Source organism: Cyclopterus lumpus, chromosome 17 (genome assembly GCF_009769545.1).
Source record: "Cyclopterus lumpus isolate fCycLum1 chromosome 17, fCycLum1.pri, whole genome shotgun sequence".
NCBI classification, from domain to species: Eukaryota; Metazoa; Chordata; class Actinopteri; order Perciformes; family Cyclopteridae; genus Cyclopterus; species Cyclopterus lumpus.
This window is the reverse complement of record NC_046982.1, coordinates 12,174,306-12,198,810: the sequence shown is the minus strand read 5'-3', so window position 1 is coordinate 12,198,810 and position 24,505 is coordinate 12,174,306. Positions and strand designations below refer to the sequence as shown.

General features: G+C 42.3%; 2 protein-coding genes across 2 annotated transcripts in view; one reads left to right on the top strand and one right to left on the bottom strand.

Annotated features, from left to right (window-relative positions):
• Positions 1–14,729, bottom strand: part of LOC117746555 (collectin-12-like) — a 39,735-nt gene extending 25,006 nt beyond the window's left edge. The window contains 2 exon segments of the mRNA XM_034555774.1: positions 11,002–11,052; positions 14,360–14,729. Coding sequence (XP_034411665.1) covers positions 11,002–11,052; positions 14,360–14,435 — 127 coding nt within the window. The 5' untranslated portion in view covers positions 14,436–14,729.
• Positions 14,730–20,314: 5,585 nt separating this feature from the next.
• Positions 20,315–24,408, top strand: clul1 (clusterin-like 1 (retinal)). The gene is made up of 8 exons (XM_034555399.1): positions 20,315–20,417; positions 20,701–20,849; positions 20,929–21,099; positions 21,586–22,034; positions 23,217–23,323; positions 23,404–23,636; positions 23,933–24,111; positions 24,340–24,408. Exons 1-8 carry the CDS (start codon positions 20,315–20,317, stop codon positions 24,353–24,355), a joined length of 1,407 nt encoding a protein of 468 aa, XP_034411290.1. The 3' UTR covers positions 24,356–24,408.
• The last annotated feature ends 97 nt before the right edge of the window (positions 24,409–24,505 follow it).

Here is a 24,505-nt window from a genome sequence, read left to right as displayed (position 1 = left end):
AATATTTGAGTGTTGAGAGCTTTTATAAAGTTTCAGGGATGTGATGTCGGTCAGCCGTGAGCTGGCAAGCAGAGATGGTGTTGGCAGGCATGCAGGATATTTCTTTTATTTAATTGATAATGAATACTCCCAGGGAAAGCTGTAAAATGCAACTCAAATAGCACCTGCATCTCCAGTTGCACGTGCAAGAAGGTTCACTCGTGCAAAAACACTAATGACTTTATCACAAGCTATATTTCTACGCCAAAATTAAACTTCTTTTGTCACATGTCATTTAAAATAATGATTATGCATCTCGGTGGTTTTACTAGATGATAGATTTTTATTTTGTATGCCTGTGCTGTAAAACTGAGCGTGAACCAATGGCTTGGAGAACCATTTCATCAGTATTGTGCTGAGAAGAGACCACTGGACATAAATACGCCATAGGTTTACTAAACATGGACTAGGTTACTCAGTTAAGCCTGATAATCAGTTGTTACACATGTGAATACATACATTGTATTAAAATCAACAAGTTTTTTTTCTCCGAAGTGTCAACGGTTTGAAAAACAGTAAACAAAAAATATCACTATATGCTTTTGATAGTATCTGCAGAACTTGACATTCCAAAGTGTTGACTCCCATCTCGGGCATTTCAATTTCAAAGTATTTGAAACTAGTACATTTAAAGTAAGAAAATGCGCTCCTTTAAAGCGGACATTTAAATTACCAAGATTCACATCCATGAATTTAGAAAAACATGGAAGCCATAAACTAACTTTATTGGCCTGAGAGGAGAACTAGAGACCCCCTGGCTCATCCTGCTCATGTTCCAGTGTTGGCATGTTGAAATGAGGTAACTTCAAGTAAAACAGGACCAGGTGAACCTCAGAGAGAGAGAGAGAGAGAGAGAGAGAGGGAGAAGAGGGGGTTGATCCTCACGTTGTGACACCACATAAGCCTCTACCCTCTCGTCTTTGACTTATGACATTTTAGAACGTGTTTTTCTGCTCTCACTATGCATCTATTTAAGCCGTTGTGCAGCTAAACTCGCCTCCATTGAAGGTTTCTACCATAAACAAGTTACACTAAAGCTGCCTTCCGATGATAAGACATTAGCTGTTAACTCACTGCGAGGTTTTAGGCTACAGATCATCGTGCAGACACTTGCAGAAGCGAAGAACAGCGCTGGTACACATCATCATAGTGGTTATGTCACGTAAAGCGGTCATCTCACTAAGGCAGCGCAACTAAGGCCAAAGTTGATATAATTTGAAGCAATTTTGAGCTGTAGCACTTCCGCCTAGTTGGGCGCCCCCACTCTCCCCGTAGGAAAACAATGGCAGAGCCAGCGCATAGCGGTCTTACAACGGCTGGTTTAATAAAGATGAATACGTATAGAAACAACCAAACTGGACTCACAAAGGTAATGGTATATGCTAACTGTTCAGTTCACTATTAACAACTGACAGTTATAACACCACTATAAGAAGACCACCTAGAGATAATGCTCCAACAAGGACATTTGGTATATTTGGTGTCAGTATTTTCTTGGTCAAAGATCTGACAAAAGGCTCCATGTAGACATGTCAGTTAATTAAGCTACAACTGTTATGGAACTGTACCAGTGGGGTTACTATAGCAAATACAACTAACAGCTGGTGGCAAAGTACTCATATATGTTGTTTTTGGTATAGAACACAAGCATATCAATGTCAAAATGTCCCCCAAAAGACAAATTATCTGAGGTCCAGCCATGTCATGTCAATCAATGGCTGATCAGATTCGGCTCAAGAACCAATCTCACTCCTAAAAAGGAGCTCTCCAATATGAGCTGCATGGCTAATATTTGGTTCCAAAGGCACAGTGAGTGATATTGTTTGCCAACGCGTAAAACAGGATTATAATAAAAGAACCCACATGGAACAAGCACTGGCCACTTCGAGGACAAAACCCACATGGAATATAAAACAGTTTCTGTCACTGGTTTAAGTCATTTAAAAGCTTAGGAAAAGTGCACAAGAGGGTCTCATTAAGGGTCTTACAGAATGTTATATTCCTGGACTGAAACCTCCATGCGGCAAGTGCTGAGCCTCTGATCTCATAATATCTCAATAACTAATCTTCCCACTAACAGGAAACAGGTGTTGCACTTATTATATAAGTGTGATCCATATTTCAAAAATCTATAATTGTAACTATGTTACAAAAGAACAAATAACTACCAGTATCTGTGACTGGGAAGACATTTAAAAATCCTACGCAGTGAGATCAATCAAAAAGCCTGACACCTCCTAATCTCTACCTTACCACAAAAACAGAAACAGAAATAAACTGAGACATATTTTGTCTCCAGAATATATCGTCACACATTCATGCAAACCCAAAACCACTGCTAGGGTGCCAAATTGAACTGTGCCGTTAACGTCACGGACCATCTGTGCAGTTGGGTTTCTGTGTGGTTATGAATGCTGTGAGGCTCGCTGTGGAAGCACTTAAGATACAGAATCAGCAACAATGATCATCAGCCTGATGACCATCAGCCTGAGTCTGTGCTGTACTCCATATCATCCCCACACACCACTTAGAAGCTTCATCGCCCAGTAGAGCCAATGAAACCACACCATGTTGGACCCAGCCAGCCGTCCAGCCAAGTCTGGCTTTTTCTTTTTGGGGTAAGACGCCGACCACAGAGAGGGCGGTCTAACTGCCAACTCAGGACGGTGTAGCTGCAATGTGGTCTGTGCCAAAACGTGATGTAATAAATTATTAAAGCGAGAAGTATTAGGTTGGAACTATTCTCTTTCAACCATAGTTCCTGGATTCAACATGAGAATTAATCTTTTTCAGCGCTTTGAGCACCACAAGCTGAGTGTCATATCCCATTATATTGGAAAGGAGGCAGCCATCTCTACAGCCAATATCTCCAAAACCCAGCAACTCACACTAAAACAATCAAGACTGATACATAGCACTAAAGGTAAGAGGAGACATATGGGATGAACTGTCCCTTTAAATGAACATTTTATCAAGAGATGCCATATTTAAATTGTCCAACATAGAACAATTATATTTTCGTAATCGTTGTTGGTGCAGTCATGTCATGAAGGTTTCTGGGATCTCTCTCTTGTTGTTGCCCCCCAATACAACACATTGTGTTCATTAAATGGCTCAAGGCTTCTGAATTCCATCTCAAATCATTAATTAATCAAACAGGTATGTTGCTGTCCAGCTGTTTCCACAGTTGCAAAAACAACTAATCATATCAGAATCTTAAGAATGTTGGTGTCGTCTTCCTGTGCTAGAGCCAGAAAGATACTGACAGAAAAATGACCAGCTTTGATGTTACTGACAACATATGCAGTGTGTGGAGAATCAATGCACAGAAATAACATCTCTTAAATCAGCACATGACAAGACAACTGTTTTGCAACTCCTTATTATCAGGCTAACGATTTAAACATCTTGCACACATGCATACATTTGTATACACAATGGTAAGAAAAAAAGGAAAGAAAACATGACAGTGCGTCTAGAAAGACAAAAGATAATTGTGTAATGCTTTATAATCTCTACAAATTAAATAATAATAATAATAATAATGCATTTAATTTATATAGCGCTTTTCATAGTACTCAAAGACACTAAATGTCAATAACCTCCATTTAACGGGTGTAGTGTTAGAACTCTTGAAACAAGTGAGAAACAAATCTGATTTGGCGCAATGCGGGTGAACCAACACTGAACTATTATTGTGCTACTCGACTTAACACGGTGAAGTTGATCCTGCAAACATAAAAGCTGCTCCAAGTATGTTCAGTCAGGCGGTTCTGATATCTTTCCTTTGCAGCAGATGTACAGATGTGAATACACAAACACATGCCTGACTTGAAACAGTCATCTGAAACACTTGAGAGCAGAGTCAAAGGAAAGAACCAAATAAAAGATAATAACTCCAAAAGGCTGGCCACTTTGCACAACACTCAACATTTTTCAGTATCTCAAAAAAGAAAAACAAAAAGTGTAAACAAGAAAGAACGAGTGGTGTGCTTGTGTGTTGCCAATGTAATCACAGCCAGAGCAACAAACATAGCTCAGGCACGTCTGAGAGTCGGACAGTGAGCTGCACTGACTCTCTGCACAAAGAAAACTACACATTCTTCGTTCTCGCTTTCTGATTATTTTTTTTCAAACAGAGGAAGCAGCGAGGTTGATGTTGGCCCTCTCTGGAGCCAAAAAAACCTCCATTAAGAGTAACACTGAAGCTGAGCCACATGCAGCATAGCACTTCTTCAGCATATCTGAGACTAGTTGACAGAAAATGGAGTCAGACACTTCCAATACTTGTGTGTGTTATTCTTTTGATTGAGCCAAAACCTGCAGGGAAAGGAGAGCTCAACAAACATCCATTATGTGAAACAAGACACCAGATCAGACGACAGTCGGTTGATGGTGCTTCTTTGCCATTGGCCGACGTACCCCTCGGAGACACATAGCATTAAATGGTGTGAAGGAGCTTGATGAGGTGGTTAAGCCGACTTCGGTCAAAAGCAACCACGACTATATAAAACACCGCTTACTGACAAAAGCTCCACTGAAACTCCAGAACTGTCTGGTTTTAGACGTGAAATCCTTTTTCATTGACATATTGAGTTAATACGGGTCTTTCTCTAACATCTGTATTGCGATATCTGTACAGTATGTGTTTAATAAGAGCTTGCTATAAAAATAAGATGGAAATCAAGGCAGCTGGAGTTCATTTTGAACTCCAAGCTTGATAAGAAATGGAGCCATGCAGGAGTTCATGCTGTTCCATATATGAACATGTTCCATAGCAGTTCCATACACATTACTATCTGCATACACCAATGCTGAGCACTGCAACTTTTTCTCAATATGTGTTCACGGTAATTAAAATGTTGCCCAGGGGTTTGCTCAATGACTGAAACTAGAATATGGATATGATTACTGCAGAGTTATTGTGGTTGAGGTTATGGTAAAGGTTGAAAACAACCCAACAGCAATTGTTGGTCTACAACAGAGCTCTAACTCTTGTCTCTTTTATGAACCTAAAATGCACTACAGGCCCATCCACAACTCAGATAATCCAACCTGTCCTAATACCACAATTTGTATATCTTGAAAACAGTTTTTTTATTTTTTATTTTTCATGCATTTTAACTAAGAATGTGTCAGGATCTGTAGTGTTGTGTCGTGTTTCCTGTTTTATTTTGAAGTCCTTGTCTCTCGTGTCCTCTGTTTCTCTGCACTTCCTGTCCCTGTGATTGTCTGCCCTGTCCCTGATTGTTTCCTCCTGTGTCCAATCACCTGCACCAGCCCTCTGTATTTAAGTCCTGTTTGTGTCATTCCCCTTTGTCGGTTCGTCTTGTCTAGATCGTGGAAGATCTTGTGTGCGTGTTTTGTATCCTGGTTTTTGAAGCCTGTTTTTGGAATCCTGTTTAGCAATAAAGTTGCTTTTCCATCATTGACGGCGTTTGGGTCCAGTGTTCCTGTCGAGCTGCACATAACAGAATGTCCAGCAACACGTGTCATTTCCCGCTTGTTACATGCATTCAGTCTTTTCAAAATAAACTTCCGCCATCACAAGAAACCACTTAGTTAGGTTTAGACAACAAAACTACTTGGATGGGTTGAGGAAAGGTTCAGGGTTTGGGTTAAAATAACGACGGAAGTGGCATTACAGAACAGAAGTTACGTGACAAATAAATCAATGTCGACGTCTCGTTTCACACAGAACACCTCCTGGAGGAAAAAGGCCGGTGTTGGTTTGTGTCTGTGTGACTTTTTACAGTCGTTATCTTACCTGATTGATTATTACTTGGATTACATACAATTTGATTTAGTGGGATATCTACAAATTACAGTGATTTAATTGTTCTTTGGTAAAGCTACCAACGCCGTATGAGAACAGCCTCTTAATTCACACAAGTACACCCTGTTCACACATACAGACTCAAACACTTGAGAAGCAACAGGATGCAATTTATTGTGAACTGTGGCAATTTACTACGCAAAGACATGGGAAAGTAAAGAAAGGTTCAACTTTATGCAGATGTTCTATGATCCGTGGGATAACAACTCGGCAACAACCAATCCCAGGTTTTCTTGTAAACCTGAACCATATTTGTTCTCAAAAATCAGAATAACCACACACACAAAAAAGAAGTAGAAAAGCTGATTGTCGAGGTCAACAACAACCCAATTATCTGTGATATAACTCGAACGACACACATACTTCGTTGTGTGCCAGAAAAGCAGCTATGTGAGAAACTGTCCGTTCGTAGTGAGTAAAGGTAAATTGTGTACATGCTGGTGGGAACATACCATTACTGTCAGTCTCAGTGCATAAAGGGCAAATACCTTCCTGCATTGGGACCAAACATTGGCAGTAGATAAATTATTCCTGAACCAGAATTTTCCAGGATGAATTCATAAGGACACTGTGATGAAAAAAAAAGAAAACTGTTATCCTGCTTTATAACAGCTACGGGTGGAAAGAAAAGACTGAGTAGTCATATTTCATGATTTACCTCCGCTGTGTGAACACATGCCTCTACTGATTGGCAAGGTGTGTTGCAGCAGATTTATCTTCACCACGCGTCTGCATCTAAGTCATTATCATCTGTGTTAAGCTGGGTGTTAAACAGAGGGACTGCTCTTGAGTGCAGGGTTTTGTTCAGCTGACCTGCAGCTGACCTGCTCTTGTCTGTCCCCCGCCCCCCCCCAACAGAAATCCTCATGGCATGCTTTAGCTGGCCCCTGCCAGGATGCAGTGATTTGTGTCGTGTCTGGGAAGCATTCCCGCCTGCCTGTCATTGGTCAATCCAGGATTGACCCACCATCTTTTTGACCAGTTACAGACAGCTCCTGCAGATCTGCAGGTCTGCGATAAGATCAACAACAAGTCAACCCAGCAGTGCTCTGTGTTACCCTTTTGGTAATGTCTGCTTCTATGTGATCCTTTAATGTTTTCTTTGTCTTTCTTCCCTCTCCGATTCACTACACTCTTTATTGAAAACATGAGCGAGTAATCTTTCATTAGGACGACAGAACACAAACTGCATGCATGCATCCCCTGGAGGGGGCTTTAAGTAACAGGCAGGCATTCCTAAAACATTCTTTTCTGGTAATAAAGTCCCTGTAAATTAAAACCACTTGTTGTTGTGCTCCCAAAAATAGGTCGAGCAAGGAATGTGACTCGTCGACCAAAAATAAAACTCTTGACAAATGTTTCCCTTTTGAATTAGAAAAAAAGATAAGCATATTAAAAAAGGTAGAAGTAACTACTGAGCCCCGGGGAACACTAAAATAAATAAAGCAGGTGTACAATATTTAGATTAATTAACTTTTGTGAAGAATACAACCTCAATCTCCAATTGAGGTTGTATTCTTTTCTCTTTTTCCATCCCCCTCTTCCCTCAACACATTGCTGACAGCGCAGCCCTAGCATAGACCCTGAAGGCCCATGTTGCCCTCTCCCTCTCCACCTCTCACTCAGGGTATATAAGGTTTGGACTGAATAAACTTCCAGTGTGGATACAGGAAGTGGCTCAGCAACTTCTCAGGTTTGGACATTCTCAGGTTTGGACTCTCGGTGGGATAATAGACCTCTTGTGGAAAGCAGATGTCAAAATGAGTCAAGAACTACATTCCTCTCCCGACTGAGGACACGCGAGAAGCATAGAACATATTTCTCTGCCAGCACACAAGTATGTGTGGAAGCCACCGATATATGACATGTTTAAAGGAATAGTTAAAGCTTTTAGAAAATACTATTACTAATATAAAAAAAATTTAAATTGCTGTAAGCGAAATGAGAAGATTGATATCACTTATATGTCTCTGCTCTAAATTTTGAGCTGGGCAAGGAGGTGATTAGCTTAGCTTAGCATTTAGACCGTAAGCAGGGGGAAAATGGTAGCATTAGTTTAGCTTAGAATTAAGACCGGCAGCATGGGAAAACAGTTAGCATTAGCTTAGCATTAAGACCGGAAACAGGGGGAAACAGCTAGCATTAGCTTAGCATTACAAAAAACGAAAGTAGGGGAAAACAGCTAGCCTTAGCTTAGCTTCAAAACCAGAAGCAGGGGAAAACAGCTATCATGGCTCTGTCCAGAGTTCATGAATATGTTCACCAGCACCTCTAAAGCTCACTTATAGACACGTTCTATCTAGTTTCTTCTTCTGTCCACAAACAGAAATGTAAAACTACAATTTGTAGTTGTTGGGACAAACAAGAAGCAGGGGTAGTGACTTATGAGTCTTGTCGTCACTGCGGTGGAGATGTTACATAGAAGCGGACGGATGGGTGGATTGTTGAGAAATAGTTACACAAGGCTAGCTGTTTCTTGGCTGTATGCTAAGCTAGGCCAATTGCCTCCTAGCTCTAGCGCCATACTTAACGCACAGACATGACAGTGGGATCAATTTTCTCATCTATCAGAAGCATAATTCCTAAAATCCTCAAACTATTGCTTTTAAAAATAAACCCTGAACACATGAGTGGAGAAACAGCAAAAGCAGAGGCTTCAGAACAGGATCTAACTCGATGGTTCAGCAGTCACAGGATGTTGCTGTTGTGTTAATGGAGACGTTTCTGTGAACGTTTTTTCAAGCAGTGAGTATTTTATACTCAACAGCTACATTTTTGTTGGATTGTTCCTTCAACCCTTGGTCCCGTACAGCTGCTTAGTCTCCAGAGGTCAAGTAGCGAGAGTCAAAAGTACAGATCTTATACGTAAATATGTGTTCAGTAATTCTTCAACATGCTAAACATGCTATGTTTTGGATGCCGAAAATCTCCTCTTCTTGTAAAGAAAATCGAGTAAACACACGTATAATGTGTAAATGCATCGTGATGACACACAATGTGGACTCCTACTGCACACACACTTCCTGACGTACGACTGCTGAGTGTCTGGATGACACACATGCTCTGAAACACCTCTTAAATCAGAGCGACCACTGTGACCGTTTCACCTCAAAGTGTTGAAACTTGATCACTGTTCTGGGACAGAAGCAGGAGGAAGTTACAGAGAGACACAAATACATCCCACTGAAGTTATTGTTCTTCACAAGCTATCAAAGAGAGATAAGCTACTGCTACAACCACGAATAACAACAGTGTGTAGGAGCGGTGGGAAACAGTGAATTTAGGAGAATGTTTATTGTATATAGAGTTCATACATATTAATTGTGTTTCATAACACTATTTATCATTTTAAAGGTGTTATAATTCCCATAGTTTTATACATTATAACATTTGATTGATTTGATACATGATTATATTTAATTATGAAAAGATTATAATTTATTTTACCTTGTAAGTCATTATAAAAATGTATAATGTTTTATGATATTATTGCTAGAAAGCATTATGAAGATTTGCCTAACTATACTTATTCAGTGGTAAGTAGATGATAATGCAATATAAGTATGTGCTTAGTGCATTATGGACATGGTGTCATATCAGGTGTTTCTATTATGCTATATTGTATTGATAAATTACATTTGGTGCTATATGTGAAGGACATAGATCAAGACACTGATACAGAGTTAAACACAACAGCTCAAGGTTCAAACTACAGAAAGGGTTCTTTAGTGCCATGTCGTTTTAGAAGTTACAGAATGTCTAATTCTAGCTCCAATGGGTCAAGGTGTGAAATGTGCTACTGTTCGTCTCCAGGCCTACTTTCATTCTGCATTGAGGCCATTTTATCACTAATATAATATTATCACTGATGATGGGACCAAGCTCCAGAAAACTTGGGCCCACACAAGATTATTGTAGAGCTGCAGAAAGGCAATTATTGGCTAATGGCGGCCATGTTTATAAACATTAAACAGGACTCTAGTTTCCAGGAACAGCACTGAGAAATTGTAGTCACTATGTTATTATGTATGTCACTCCCAACATAGGCCGAATGATGGAAGAGTGAGTATTGAAGGAACCAACTTGCTTAGTCGTAATCTTAAATCATGTTTACTTGTTCTTTGATCAAAAATAATTAAAACAACATTACACATGAATGCAATAAAGAGAGAGATATGGCTTTGTCCATGTTTTTATACAAAAATTAATCTGGTATTGGTAACAAAATGTAAAACTAAAATAAACTCGACGTGGTTTACACCTGTGAAGTCGTGATGCTATTGAAGTGACAGACATATAAACACCAGACTCACACACAGACTCACAAGGTGAAAACACCTGTGTCGCTGTGGTGGCTGGTAACATTACTCTGACCCCTGTACGCAGGCCAGAGGCACTAAATTATCAGTTATTTTGAATAACTATTGATGCCGAAACATAACAGTCTTTTGAGACCCAGAATCAAATCTCAGTGCTAGTTTTCGTGAGAAGTTTTGCATATTTTGCTAAAACCTCTCCCGGGGGAAATGACTGTGTCTTTCTTGCGTGTCAGGAGATACGCTCGAACTCAAGGAATTTGTTAATGTAACATTTTTGAACGTGCTACACACAGCTGGAGAAAGTACCAACATCTGGTCAATGGGTAACATTTTTATTGCACGATGAGTGAGTGAGATTGTGAACCTGTCTGGAAAACATTTGGATCTCAGAACCAGATACACTTGAAGAAACGGAAATCAGCAGTGAACCATTTCAAGAATGATTTGTTTTGATTTTAGATCAATGTGTAGTTTTGTGCTGAGTGAAATAAAAGTACACTGAGATGCTGATATAGTTACAAAGTCAGGCAACTGGTCAGGAACACCCAGAATGCTGCGGTTGTCCTTTCCATCTGCTGTAACAGGGAACTAAAAAGGAAAGTAGCAGCCAAAAATAAGTTTTGTTTCTGGGAAATGAGGTGTGGCCTTCTACTGACCTTGTGAATTATTACAGCCAAGCAAAATATTGTATTTAGAGAAAATAGTCTTTATGCAATCATTTGGAGGATTGACATTCCGGATGTGGCATAAGGGATATTAACCAGTGAAGGTTCACAGCTGGAAGTCAAGATGTCACTTGATACTCACCAAACCTCTTATAACCAAAGGACTGCACCTCCTCCTCGTCAGCAAAATCGTCTGGAGGGAGAACACAGAAATAAAGAAATTAGAAACTGGGACACAGTTAATTTGACTCTATGTGTGTATATTGCTCTCCAGGTATGTTCTGTTTTGTTATTTTAAAAATAAAGTAGGAACACATTTTTGTAATGATGAGCCTCAGACTAAAATAGCTTTATTTGTTTATTACAACACAAACCTCATCAGAGAAGCTCTCTGCACGGCTTGTGTACATGGAGAGAGAAATACAGAAACACTCAGAGGAACGTTGCATTCACTCAGCCGTAAACAGAGTATCCCACGTCATACAGAATCACATGTAATCTCACATGTAAAAACCTCCTGTGTGACCCTATATCCAGACTCTTTACCTCCAGACACCCAGAGCCAAGCCTCCCCTCACAACAGAGAGCATGCCAAGGCGGAAGGACTTTCAACTCCACAACACTCAGACACAAAACAATCTAAAGTCAATGTCAACGTTTCATCCAGAGCCCTCGCTCTTAAGATCAGCAATAGTTCTGATGAAGACAGTGAAATGCTGTTGAAAGCTCCAGGACAGGCTGTTAAGTGGCACATGGGCTATTTCTTCTCCAACTACCATTTCAAAGGTCAAGAATGAAGTAACTCAATCAATTTCAAGCCTGTTAGCCTTATTCAGTCCTTTTTAAATATATCCTTTTTTCACTGTGTTAAAATCCACTGAAGCCGTTCTTTGTGCACTGCTTAATGTTAAAGGTGCAATATCTGAGATTGAGAGCGACCTCAGTCTCTGCTCAGGTAGACTTTATTCCACCATATATTTCCATAGATAATTGTTGTTTGCTGCTATATTAATGGACGTTCAGAATGTTTATTACGGCTTCGTACAAATAAAAAATACACCCCGTCTTGCTCAGATTAGCTCAGATCTTTTTCCTTCACTTGGTGGGATGACTCCCACGACCTGACGGGCCGTGAGCGTCACCTCTTTTCAAACCGCTCTTACGTCTATGGGTAAGAACTTTGCCAATTCAAAGCTTTTTTTCCTGCGTCATCATCCATGGTCATGGAAAATAAAGAAAAAAACATTTGTCCCGAACATCTTCAAAAAAAAAGCAGTCGGGTGAGGCAATATGAGAAGTGTAGAATGGTTCCTTATAGTGAAAAGGCGAATGAAAACCGCAGATGGGACATTGTCTTATTCGTGGTGCATTGCATGTCTCCTCCTTAAGTTAATAGGTAGGACTGATTTTAAACCTGTGAGAAATCACAGTGACTTCTGAGTCGGCATCTCATGACGGAGAGCAGAGCAAGTTAAGAGGTGACAATAACAATCCAAACAGTTGTAGATAATCTCAAACCACATCTTACTTGAGGAATCCTTTTCCCAACAACTCCAATACTCGGTGTCCTGTTTGTGTTTCCAAGCAACATGATTGTGTCCCATTACAATGGTAATGTTACCGAAAGTATGCTTGGCTTTTCAGGAGCCATTTGGGGAAATGGAGTTCATTGCATTTTACCCAAAGGATTGAAAACAGAGTGGATTTGAAAATAGATTAATGAGTCAAAACTCTGTCATTTGGGTTTAATATTGCTGGAGCCATAAGACCTAAGAGGGATTGCTCAACACCACTTAAATGGATACCAATGAGCACTGATTTTGCAGGTCAAAAGATGTCGAGGCATCGTTGTTAAAACTGGGATGAATTTATTTGAAAAGTGAACAGCATTTATGCGTCCTAAATACACATAACTGTCGGTTAAACAGCATTTTAATTACTATATTTTTTCAAGTGAGTGCTCACTGGGACTGATATATGTAAAATATCTTTTGTGAAAATTACAATTGACTATTGTGCTTTTTGCTTCCTGTATATTAAACATATTAGTGTTTGTCTCTGTAGTGGCTCTTAGTGAATAATCACAATAAAACAAGGTTAACATCAAAGTATAACTGATGCACCACAGCAATAAACGTTATGCAGTCAAAAGAAGTTTGTTGATCATACATTAAGTATTTGCAGTGTGACAAACAATCACAACAACGTCCTGAGCTTTTGACCACATCTCATGGCTTTCATCAGTGGACGAGTACATTTTGTCCACGGAAGAATGATTGAAGTTTCAATAACACTAGTTATTATACAGGTTTTTTGCGGTATATCTATATTTAGCAATCAAGCAAACAAAAAATAAAGAAAGCATGGTTGCTGCTGCTTCTGTAGCTCTGTTAAAAAGGAAAAATGTAGACCTTCACAGGTGCATGCTGGTCCTACAGAATACCTGCAGATGTTTCAACAGTGCTGTCCAGTTCTTATAAAACAACTACAAGAACTACAAAAAGGAAACCGTAAATTTAGAATAAATTGAGTACCCAAAACAAATAACAGCCACTACAAACCTGTAATAACTAGTCCCGTCGCCTCTCACTGTACTTGAGCAACAGGAAGTGGCTAACATGGCAGTCACATTAAATATCTACTGTGAGATCTGAGAAATGTTTATATTCATGTCCACAATAAAAACGCTCTGTGTTGGTATTCTAAGACGGACCACCAGGGGGCAGGAGTCATGTAGTGTTCAATGTAACATTGGCTCGGGGGCTTGTTGACCTGTAAAAGCCTTGAGAGGGTGAGAATGACATGCACAAAACATCAGGGCACCACATGAGAATCACATCTGGCAATCTTAAAATAAACCTTTATTTAAATGAGTTGCTAACTAATGGCCACCGTGACTCACGCACTTTTGGCTCTGTTATTACATTCCCCAACGCGTCGAAAGGCAGCAAATCAGTGGATTAAGAGTCGCGAGTGAGCATGCGCGCACGCGAGTTATGGCCCACCACAATAAAGCAGTTCGTACACGGGAGTTAAACTGAATCAGTGTTTCCTTCAGCTGCCCCTTTTGCATTATGGCAAACTTTTGATCCAGCGTGTGCAAGTCTTTAAAAAAAAAGAGGAGAAGGCTCTTTAAAGGCGCACACAACGTTTTAATTGACTAAGATTCGCTGCCTGGATGAAGTTACTGCCATGTGTATTTTAGTTGTGCTCTGTTGTGAATAGTTCTGTGAGTGTAGGTTAGTGTTTGATGTGCGGCAGCAGCCAGATGCAAAACAATCCCAAGCAGAGTTCCCCTTATTGAAACCAGATGTCAGACGAGAGATGCAGCCCACGCATTCCTCGCGTCTCCAACCGAGAGAAAGAGGCAGAAAAGTGACAAACAAAATGCCACAGGAATATTGCACGAGCTCAAAATAGATCCGATGATGATGATCAATGGAACCGCGGCGCGTGCTTCAGTTCACTTCGGTCTCTCTGCCTCCTGTGAGTGAGCCTACCTTTCATTGTGGTTTACAGGACTCTGCCGTTGTGAAGCTGTTGTTTGAAGTCAAATCCGCAGCATCGCATTGGCATTTGCCCAAAAGCTCCCTCTGAGCGCACAGCACCTTGGATCTGCGAGTATCCAAATACCCACTGATAGTTGGAGTCGAGAGGAAGGAGAGTTCAAAGCTCCATCCGGGAGTCCTCACACTGGGGACGGTCTCCGGCAGCAGGTAACTCAGGGATGGACTGTGTTGCAAGTGTAGGGAATGCAAGTATACGAGTTGCAAGAGCAAGTGAGACAACTATCTTCTCGCGTATCTGGTAGTTTGGAGAGATGCTGAGGTGAGGGTGTATCCGAGTCCAGCTCAGCACTCTGCGGGTACCCGCAGCAGTAACCGGAGAAACTCAACAAGTGAAGGAATCCAAACGTGAGAGGAAGTGGTGCTGCACGGAGAAACCACGTGTTCCCTCATCTGTGCGCACCATCTGCCCCCTGATTTATGTGTGTGTGTGTGTGTGTGTGTGTGTGTGTGTGTGTGTGTGTGTGTGTGTGTGTGTGTGTGTGCGTCTGTCAAAATAAAAGCAGCCCTCATTTACATACTTCGGTTTTCTTACACTAAAATTAAAGTCACTGTCTTGTTAATCAATAATTAATTGTGATTACCTTAGTTTGCATGTTGGATAGAGGGAAAAGATGTTGCCTTTGAGGGGAACCACAACTATTTTAGTAAGACAGTCCACAAATATTAGTAAACACAAGTAACTTTCTCCCAAATCCAAAAACTAGAGTGCTAAAGTCATGTAAATAGAATAGGAGAAGGACATTACCATTGAGATCAATTGCGGCCATTCTATGTCCGTTGCCACTGTGACAACTATGACCACTATGACCACTGGGACCACTGTGACCACTATGACGACTGCTATGGCCACTGTGACCACTATGACAACTGTGACCACTGTGACCACTATGACGACTGCTATGGCCACTGTGACCACTATGACCACTGCTATGACCACTGTGACCACTGCTATGATCACTGACCACTATAACCACTGATATGGCCACTGTGACCACTATGACAACTGTGACCACTGTGACCACTATGACCACTGCTATGACTACTGTGACCACTGCTATGACCACTGACCACTATAACCACTGCTATGGCCACTGTGACCACTGATATGACCACTGCTATGACCACTGACCACTATAACCACTGCTATGGCCACTGTGACCACTATGACAATTGTGACCACTGTGACCACTATGACCACTGCTATGACCACTGTGACCACTGCTATGACCACTGACCACTATAACCACTGCTATGGCCACTGTGACCACTGCTATGACCACTGATATGGCCACTGTGACCACTATGACCACTGCTATGGCCACTGACCACTATGACCACTGCTATGGCCACTGACCACTATGACCACTGCTATGGCCACTGTGACCACTGCTATGGCCACTGACCACTATAACCACTGCTATGGCCACTGTGACCACTGCTATGGCCACTGACCACTATAACCACTGCTATGGCCACTGTGACCACTATGACCACTGATATGGCCACTGTGACCACTATGACCACTGCTATGACCACTGACCACTATGACCACTGCTATGACCACTGACCACTATAACCACTGCTATGGCCACTGTGACCACTATGACCACTGATATGGCCACTGTGACCACTATGACCACTGCTATGGCCACTGACCACTATGACCACTGCTATGGCCACTGTGACCACTGCTATGACCACTATAACCACTGATATGGCCACTGTGACCACTGCTATGACCACTGTGACCATTGCTATGACCACTGACCACTATAACCACTGATATGGCCACTGTGACCACTGCTATGGCCACTGACCACTATGACCACTGATATGGCCACTGTGACCACTGCTATGGCCACTGTGACCACTGCTATGACCACTGACCACTATGACCACTGACCACTATGACCACTGCTATGGCCACTGTGATCACTGCTATGACCACTATGACCACTGCTATGGCCACTGTGACCACTATGACCACTGCTATGACCACTGTGACCACTGTGATCACTGTAGAGCACTAACTTCTGTAGAAACTTAACCAACTCACAGCAATTCACGGTCTCACTGAGTTTTTACAGAATTGACTATAAGCAAATTTAACGACTTGATGCTTCATCGACACACTTGTTGTCACAATGTAAGAACACTGCAGTTGCCAGATGAGGAACAACTTTGTGCCACTCACTTTCTGTCACCAGTGTAGCATTAAAGCGTGTGGAGTTAGCTAGCGAAGCTACTTCCACCATGCTTGAGTGTTACTGAAAATAAGATGAATAACAACAATTGCTATTTTCAATTGTACCATTGGTACAGCAGCCCCAGACTTATTACTTTTAGACAATATTGAGACATATTTATCTGGTTCCTTATTCCGGTTTGCATTAAGAACACATGATCATCTAAAAATAACTCAACTAATGCAACTCCCACGACAAAATGTTGCACTATAAAATCCATTAGTGAAGACTCTCTTTGAGCCCGCACAACTGACCTCCGGTACAATAATTATTTTGCCCCATGGAGGCAGCAACAAGCTGTAAAGTTGACTTGAGCAATGTATATATATATATATATATATATATATATATATATATATATATATATATATATATATAGTATATGTTATTATACTTCCAGCACACAAGGAGCAATGTCAGTCTTCATTTTGGAGTTGTGTGTTTCTGGCCACCTGATCAATAGAAGTCCAATATTCCTTCTCTTTTTGCTCGGATTTTGTAGTTTCGTCTCTACCGACACCGGAGAAAAAAATATCTGTCTCTTCAGCTGCTGAGTGCTCCAATTCATTCTCCAGCTAGTCATCAAATGTGTCCACTGAAACCAGCGGGCCGCTTCAGCTGAACACACTGAGCAGAGCGGTGGGGTTGAACCAAAACAAAAAAGTTAAAGGCAATTAAACTAAAACAATGAGCTGAAAGATGCTATAACATTCTGCAGCTGGGGGTCATGCTCTGGAGGTTTGTCACAATGAGCGAAAGCTTTTTCACATTACACATAGTTCTGTGATGTTTTGTCAATAACATCATATATTAAGTATAGCAGCTTTAAATTAGTGACAGAGTGATCATTCCGTGTTCATAGAAGACAATTAAGTATATTTATTCCTCACATCTGCTGTTTGTTAACCATGAAGTTGGCTGAAAGGCAAAATATCCCTCAAGCAATAACTGTTACTCTTTTTAATTGGAGTTTCCAGGCCTCGCTCACTTGTTGCATGCTCATTATTGTATTTTAGACGGAGGAAATATTTGCTCCACATTCCCCTTCAAGCTTTTCTGTTGAACGAGCTCCAATAACGCCGATCCTGCTCCCTCAAACAAAACTCAACACAGCTCTCAGACGTCGAGCGTTTCATCCATTACTCCAGGTCTCTGTAAAGCAGTTCCTCCCCTGCACCTGTTGATCTCTTCAGTCCAGGACAGGATGCTTTGATCAGGAACACACAACTTAACACAAGACCACATCGTGAGCCAGTTATATGGACCTGCTGCTAAACCTCAACGTTTATAAATCTCTCTACAAACTCAGCAGTGCAACATCAGATCAACAACAACTTTCATGTTTCCCAGGATCAAAAAGTTCAAATATAATGTGAAAACGCTTCTTTTTTTATTTACTTCCATTGGGATTGCGTGCATGTAGGCTCAGACCTTTTTCTGTTGTTGTCAACTGTTTTACGTCTGAGTAAACCGCGGGGGAACATGGGAAGAACGTTCCTGCCTGCAGTGTTATAGGAACCAGGTGTTGAAGGTGTCAGCGAGGCTGCAGACTGAGCTGAAGCTCTAGCTGGTTTTGATTATTATCCAGTGAGGACCCTATTTTCTGGGTCACAGAATGCAAAGAGGGCACATATTTAATGGAGATGGGGCACCAGTGAAGAGATGGGGAGAGAGGAACCCGTTCACCCCGAGTAGGTCCTCACATTCCAGGAGTGGAGATGCTAAGCAGCTACCTATGGGAGGAATGTTTTCTTTTTTATGAAAACTACTCTGGATCCACATCTGGGTGCCGATCTAAAACTAGCTGGTGGTAATTTATACATGACGGACCTCAAAATAATGACTCAGCTGTTATGGGTTGGTTGCATATAGTTACAGTGGCCTATGTGTCAAAAGGATGCAGCTCTGCTCTCATGAGGTCATCACATGGCTCAGGTCCAGCACATGTGATCTCTTCTTATTGGAGATTTACTAAGGTTCATAATAATAATCCCACACTGACTAATTCCCTCATTGATCAAATGCCAGAAGCACTATGCTGTGATGACACTACTTCTCTGCATGTAGGGATTAAAAAAAGACAGAAATCCCCAAAATCAAAAATACACATTTGTCCATATATGATGACGTATATCAAATGAATACATGTCTCTGTAAACATGTCTGACATGACGAAGCAACCGCTTATGTAAAACAAACCTCTCTGGCAGTGTGTTGAATGCTGGATTAACCGACATCAAGGACAGTAATAGGATGAAGCTGGAGGGCGACGAGCACAAATAGACCTGTAGGTCCTCATGAACCTGCAGCCTGCCGTCCACACGGAGCTCTTTGGTTATTCCCACCAGTGGAGAAGCACCTCCAGTCATCTGCTGGTGAGTTCCTCTGCTGTGATGGTCTCTTTGGGCATTAGTCATCATAACCGTGTAGTTTGTATTTAACTTGAGTTGATTATTTGATTAGAATCATGCTTTTTTAAATATAAGATGTTACTATAATTTGATTAGATTCATGTTCCTATCGTTTCGACTGCATTGTGTTTTCTTGCTAATTTGAATGTTTTGGATTAATATTGTGATGGTTACTGCGACGTTGGTCTCATCAATTTGTGCCTCTCTACATTTGTTTATATTTCATAATGATATATTTATGTACAGATTGTATGCCTCTTGTGCTCATCTTAGTGCCCGTTAGAAACAACAGCTTGGTGTGTTGAGAGGAGGGTATAATAGAGCTGATTGTACCAGCAGCTTAAACCCTTAACAACATAAATAGAGTACATCCCCATTTACTGTAAATCCCTGCTGGATGCCAACTCGTGTAACTCCCCGTGTGGCGGAACTGGAGCAGGTGAGATTATCTTGTTTACAGGTTAACATTTGTTTACAGGTTAACAAATGAACCTGTAAACACGATATGATATCAGCTTTTTTGATGGAGCCTGACCTGCAACAGATAGTCCAGACAGAAACACAGCGAGTCAAGTTTTCAAGCTGAGCCGAGCCCTATGATGACTCTTATTAGGGGGCTCGCCCCCTGTTGTTGACCCCCTAATGGTAAACAAAAACAACAACACGGGCAAAGCTGTTATCAGTCAGCCTGATAAGTGACCTCGGTGTCCACTGAAGAAGGAACTCTTCTACAGTATTTGTGGAGTTAGAATTATGCAGCAAAGAAATAGAAACATTTAGATTTAGAACAAACTGAAACTCAATCTGTGTGTAAAAGCTACAGTCTAAACATGCTCTCATATTATGCTACAGAAGTCTGATTCAAATTAAAAATCAGATGAAATGATACATTTTATGTAACACTGGTATTACTGCAGGATTCCTAAATGTATCATTGAGACACATCTGTGTCCAACCAGCTCAAAGGAAGCCATTATCTGACCTGAGCTATGGACGTCTGGCTGTAGTTTATTGTGTCTAGACAGATGTGTAGCGCCCCCGAGTGGCAGACCTACTGAGGCACATGTACAGTATTGATGTTTAATCACTTAAGCTCAAATCCTATTATCTTTCTGGAGCAGACTAGAAAGCACCTGTTGTTTTGGTTTCCTTGGTGTGTGTATGTGTCATCATCATCACTTCTCTTTTTCTTTTTTTTAAAAACTTTTATTAAAGCTCTGAGCTGAACAATGAAGCTGCTGCTCGGTTTGGTTGTTATGGTGGCGACCCTGGGGGTCCTTTATTCTGCCCCACAGGACCAACCCACTGGCATCTCAGAGGACACCGTAAAGCGTGAGTCAGCACAGAGGAATCTACATGTGTCTGAGGGAATGTGTGATGTTATGCACCAGAGTTTAAAGTAATTGTTTTTTTATCAGCAGCCACACAGCACACATTTGTGTCTTCTGATTAAACACTAAATCAATTTGAGTTTCATTTAATTAGATGTTTTTAATTTATTCAGTGCATATACATCGCATTGCAGTAATAATTAAAGAGGCAATAGTTTTGTCTGTAAAAATAAGTGTTTTTTCAAAACATCTCAGCCAGGTTTCTTTCTCCCTCCGTCTCTCAGAGTTGTCCCTGAATGGGGAGAAACTGGTGGATGAGGAGGTGAGGAGAGCTCTGTATGGAGTGAAGCAGATGAGGGAGGTGATGTGGAGAAACGAGCAGAAGCATGAACACCTCATGAAGTCCCTCCGACACAGCAGTGACAAGAAGAAGGCGAGAACAACATCCGCAGAGAGAAAGACAGATGGAAATCAAAGCAAGTCCATCACAGATGTTTCCCTTTTGCCTCCAGGGGGCAGACCAACTGGCTCAGGAGGTGACGGAGAGGCTGGAGGAGGCGGAGGAGCAGTGTCAAGACTCCCTGCAGTCTGAGTGGGTGGAGTGCAGACCCTGCCTGGAGGATGCTTGTAAAGCCTTCTACACCTCCACCTGCCGCAGAGGATTTGGCCTTTTCCAAACCAAGGTATGAAAACGACCGCTTGGACTTTTGTGCTCTAACCTGCAAACTTTTTGCAGCCACAAATAATACGTACAGTATGGTTGTCAATTGAAAGTGTACCTTTTTAGCAATCAATTGCTGGAATTGGTGTCATCGCCTCGCTGTTCATTTCAAACACTGACAAAAGATGCATTTGTGATGAATGACAGTAGCACAATTAGGATTAATCACGGCTGCACTTATATAAGTGTAAATGTGCCACAAAACTAATTTATTTTGCAATCACGTATTTCCTTTAGACCAGTGGTTCCAAAACCTTTTTTTGCTCTTGGTCCCTTAAAATGTGTTATTTGTCCCAGAGTATATTTCATTGGAATACTATATATAATATAGAGAAGAAAATATTGGCAAAATAGGTACATTTATTTCCATAGTGTGACCCCGATGTTATCAACCACAGCCCGACACGATAGTAAAATAAACTCACCTCGTATACTTCTCATACTGCAGGTGGATAACTTTTTCCGCAGAGTGTCCATGCGCTTTGGCCCCCGGGAGCCTCGCACGGACGCAAGGGACATCCTGGTGAATCAGGACCCTGACAACACCGACACCGAGATCGACCGCATCGAGGATTCCTTCAACCACCTGACCAGCAAGGTTGGCCTGCTGGTGAGTCGCTGCGAGGCCCTGGTCTTCAGCATGAGGGGCAGGCTGGACCGAGTCCTCCAGAGCGCCTTCCTGAACGACAGCGACATCCCGACGGAGGAGACCGCCACCGAGCTCTACGATGCCAGCCGGGACTCGGGCTTCCTGCAGGGCGTGGGACTGGAGGAGGTGCTGGACTCCTTCTTTGACTTCGGCAAGAGTGTGGTGGAGGAGTTTGGAGCTGTGGTGACCCAGGTGTTTGATGACATCCACGTGGCAGTGCAGCAAGAGAAGAAGAAAGGTAGTGGGAAGCAGCAGGACTGGGGCTGTCCCCTCGTATGTCTCCTACCACTGGGGCTGTCCCCTCTTATGTCTCCTACCACTGGGGCTGTCCCCTCTTATGTCTCCTACCACTGGGGCTGTCCCCTCTTATGTCTCCTACCACTAGGAATGTCCCCTCGTATGTCTCCTACCACTAGGGATGTCCCCTCGTATGTCTCCTACCACTGGGGCTGTCCCCTCTTATGTCTCCTACCACTAGGAATGTCCCCTCTTATGTCTCCTACCACTAGGGATGTCCCCTCGTATGTCTCCTACCACTGGGGCTGTCCCCTCTTATGTCTCCTACCACTAGGAATGTCCCCTCTTATGTCCCCTACCACTAGGGATGTCCCCTCGTATGTCTCCTACCACTGGGGCTGTCCCCTCTTACATCTCCTACCACTAGGGATGTCCCCTCGTATGTCTCCTACCACTGGGGCTGTCCCCTCTTACATCTCCTACCACTAGGAATGTCCCCTCTTATGTCTCCTACCACTAGGGATGTCAACCTCGTATGTCTCCTACCACTGGGGCTGTCCCCTCTTACGTCTCCTACCACTAGGGATGTCCCCTCTTATGTCTCCTACCACTGGGGATGTCCCTTCGTATGTCTCCTACCACTGGGGATGTCCCCTTGTATGTCTCCTACCACTAGGGATGTCCCCTCTTATGTCTCCTACCACTAGGAATGTCCCCTCTTATGTCTCCTACCACTAGGGATGTCCCCTCGTATGTCTCCTACAACTGGGGCTGTCCCCTCTTACGTCTCCTACCACTTGGGCTGTCCCCTCTTACGTCTCCTACCACTAGGGTTGTCCCCTCGTATGTCTCCTACCACTGGGGCTGTCCCCTCTTACGTCTCCTACCACTAGGGATCTCTTACGTCTCCTACTACTTGTCGACTAATTGGTTGTTTTGGTCTTATGAGCACTTATCTCACTTTAAAGTGGAGGTGGAGTCTTTGTGGGTCCATTAAATAAACAAACCGACAAAATTGTGTGCGTCAGTCGACTAAGAATTTCCTTGGTCATATTTCAAAAGCACGTTACAGGAATGCGATTTGCTGCTCGTCGCCGATATTTAGATTGAACACTAAACATCTTCACACATTACCAATCAATAAAGAGCACACATCCAATGGCTGAACACGTTTCTCGTTTTTGTGTAGGGAGAGAAAGTTTCCCGCGTTTCCTGCAGAACAGGAAGTTGTGCCGAGACCTTCGCAAGCAGACGTCAGAGTGCTGGCAGCTGCAGAGCAAGTGTGAGGCGTGCCAGGGAGCTCTGCTCACAGGTGAAGCAGCGCCACCGCTGTGTTTGACCTCGGCTGACCTCTTTGCACACAGCCGCTCGTCTGACTGCTCCTCCTCTCGTCTCCAGAGTGCCCCAATGTTCGGGAGCTGCACGTGGAGCTGGACGACGTCTCCCAGATGCTGGATGTGTCCAAAGAGCAGTACGACGAGATCTTGTCTATTGTCCGGCGCCACAATGAAGAATCTATCAACTGGCTGAGCAACATGGCGGCTGAATCCAGCTGGGTGGCTCAGACTGTGATGAGCAGCAGCCCTCCTGAGAACATCTTCCGTATCACCACGGTGAGAAGGAGCTTGATGAACGGCAGAATAACAGTGTGCACGGCTGAGACGGTGAACTAGTCTTCAGGGAGTCATCATTTACATACGATACATTATTGAAGGATATGCCCACAAGTCTGTCCCTGATTAATGAATCAAACATGGCACATTTATACATTATACATAAACAACAATATAATAAACAAACAAAGGCATGGTGGAGAGAAACATATTTTAGATAAGTGGGGAGAAAGTTTACATCTAATATTGGAGACTGATGCTGGTCGGTGTAACAGTTGACCTCTTCCATCCTCCAGGTGGCGCCCAAGAGCCACGACGAACAGAACGCATCTGTCACGGAGACCATAGTGGAGGTGAACATCCTGAACTCTCCTCCACTTCTCCTCTCTGTTCCCGGGGAGCTGGAGCTGCGGGACCCCGCCTTCATCCAGTATGTGGTCCAGGAAGCTTTGAACAAGTTCAAGGAGTTGGTGAGGTGAGAACATGAATGAGCTTCAGTGTAACACAGCAGTCATCCATCATCTCTTTCAAATATGTTGTTCTACTGTACATTTGATTTTTTTCATAAAAATAAAAAAAAAGACACGTGTTGTCATTAGATGTTGAGCTTCAGGCAAAAGTGCTTAATTTTTCTGCGTTGTTATGTTCTAATATTTATTGTTATACAACTTACAATTCTGACAAATGCACTTTTTCTTTACAGGGACGAGGATGACTAAAACCACCGGCTCCATTTCTAAACTTCTACAAGCACCTTCTTTGTGACAAAAACCAAGCTTGTGGTCCTGTATAGTCGGCATAATCTTGTCAATCGTATTTATTAAATGTAAAAAGAAAATGTACCATACCGATTGCCAAATAGTGCACAT

Bases quoted from the DNA above. Each gene is read 5' to 3' on its own strand.
- clul1 (XM_034555399.1), top strand. From the start codon at position 20,315: ATGAAGCTGCTGCTCGGTTTGGTTGTTATGGTGGCGACCCTGGGGGTC. The intron at 22,035-23,216 runs GCAGCAGGACTG...TTGTGTAGGGAG, and splicing joins AAGAAGAAAGGTAGTGGGAA to AGAAAGTTTCCCGCGTTTCC. The intron at 23,637-23,932 runs GTGAGAAGGAGC...TCCATCCTCCAG, and splicing joins ACATCTTCCGTATCACCACG to GTGGCGCCCAAGAGCCACGA.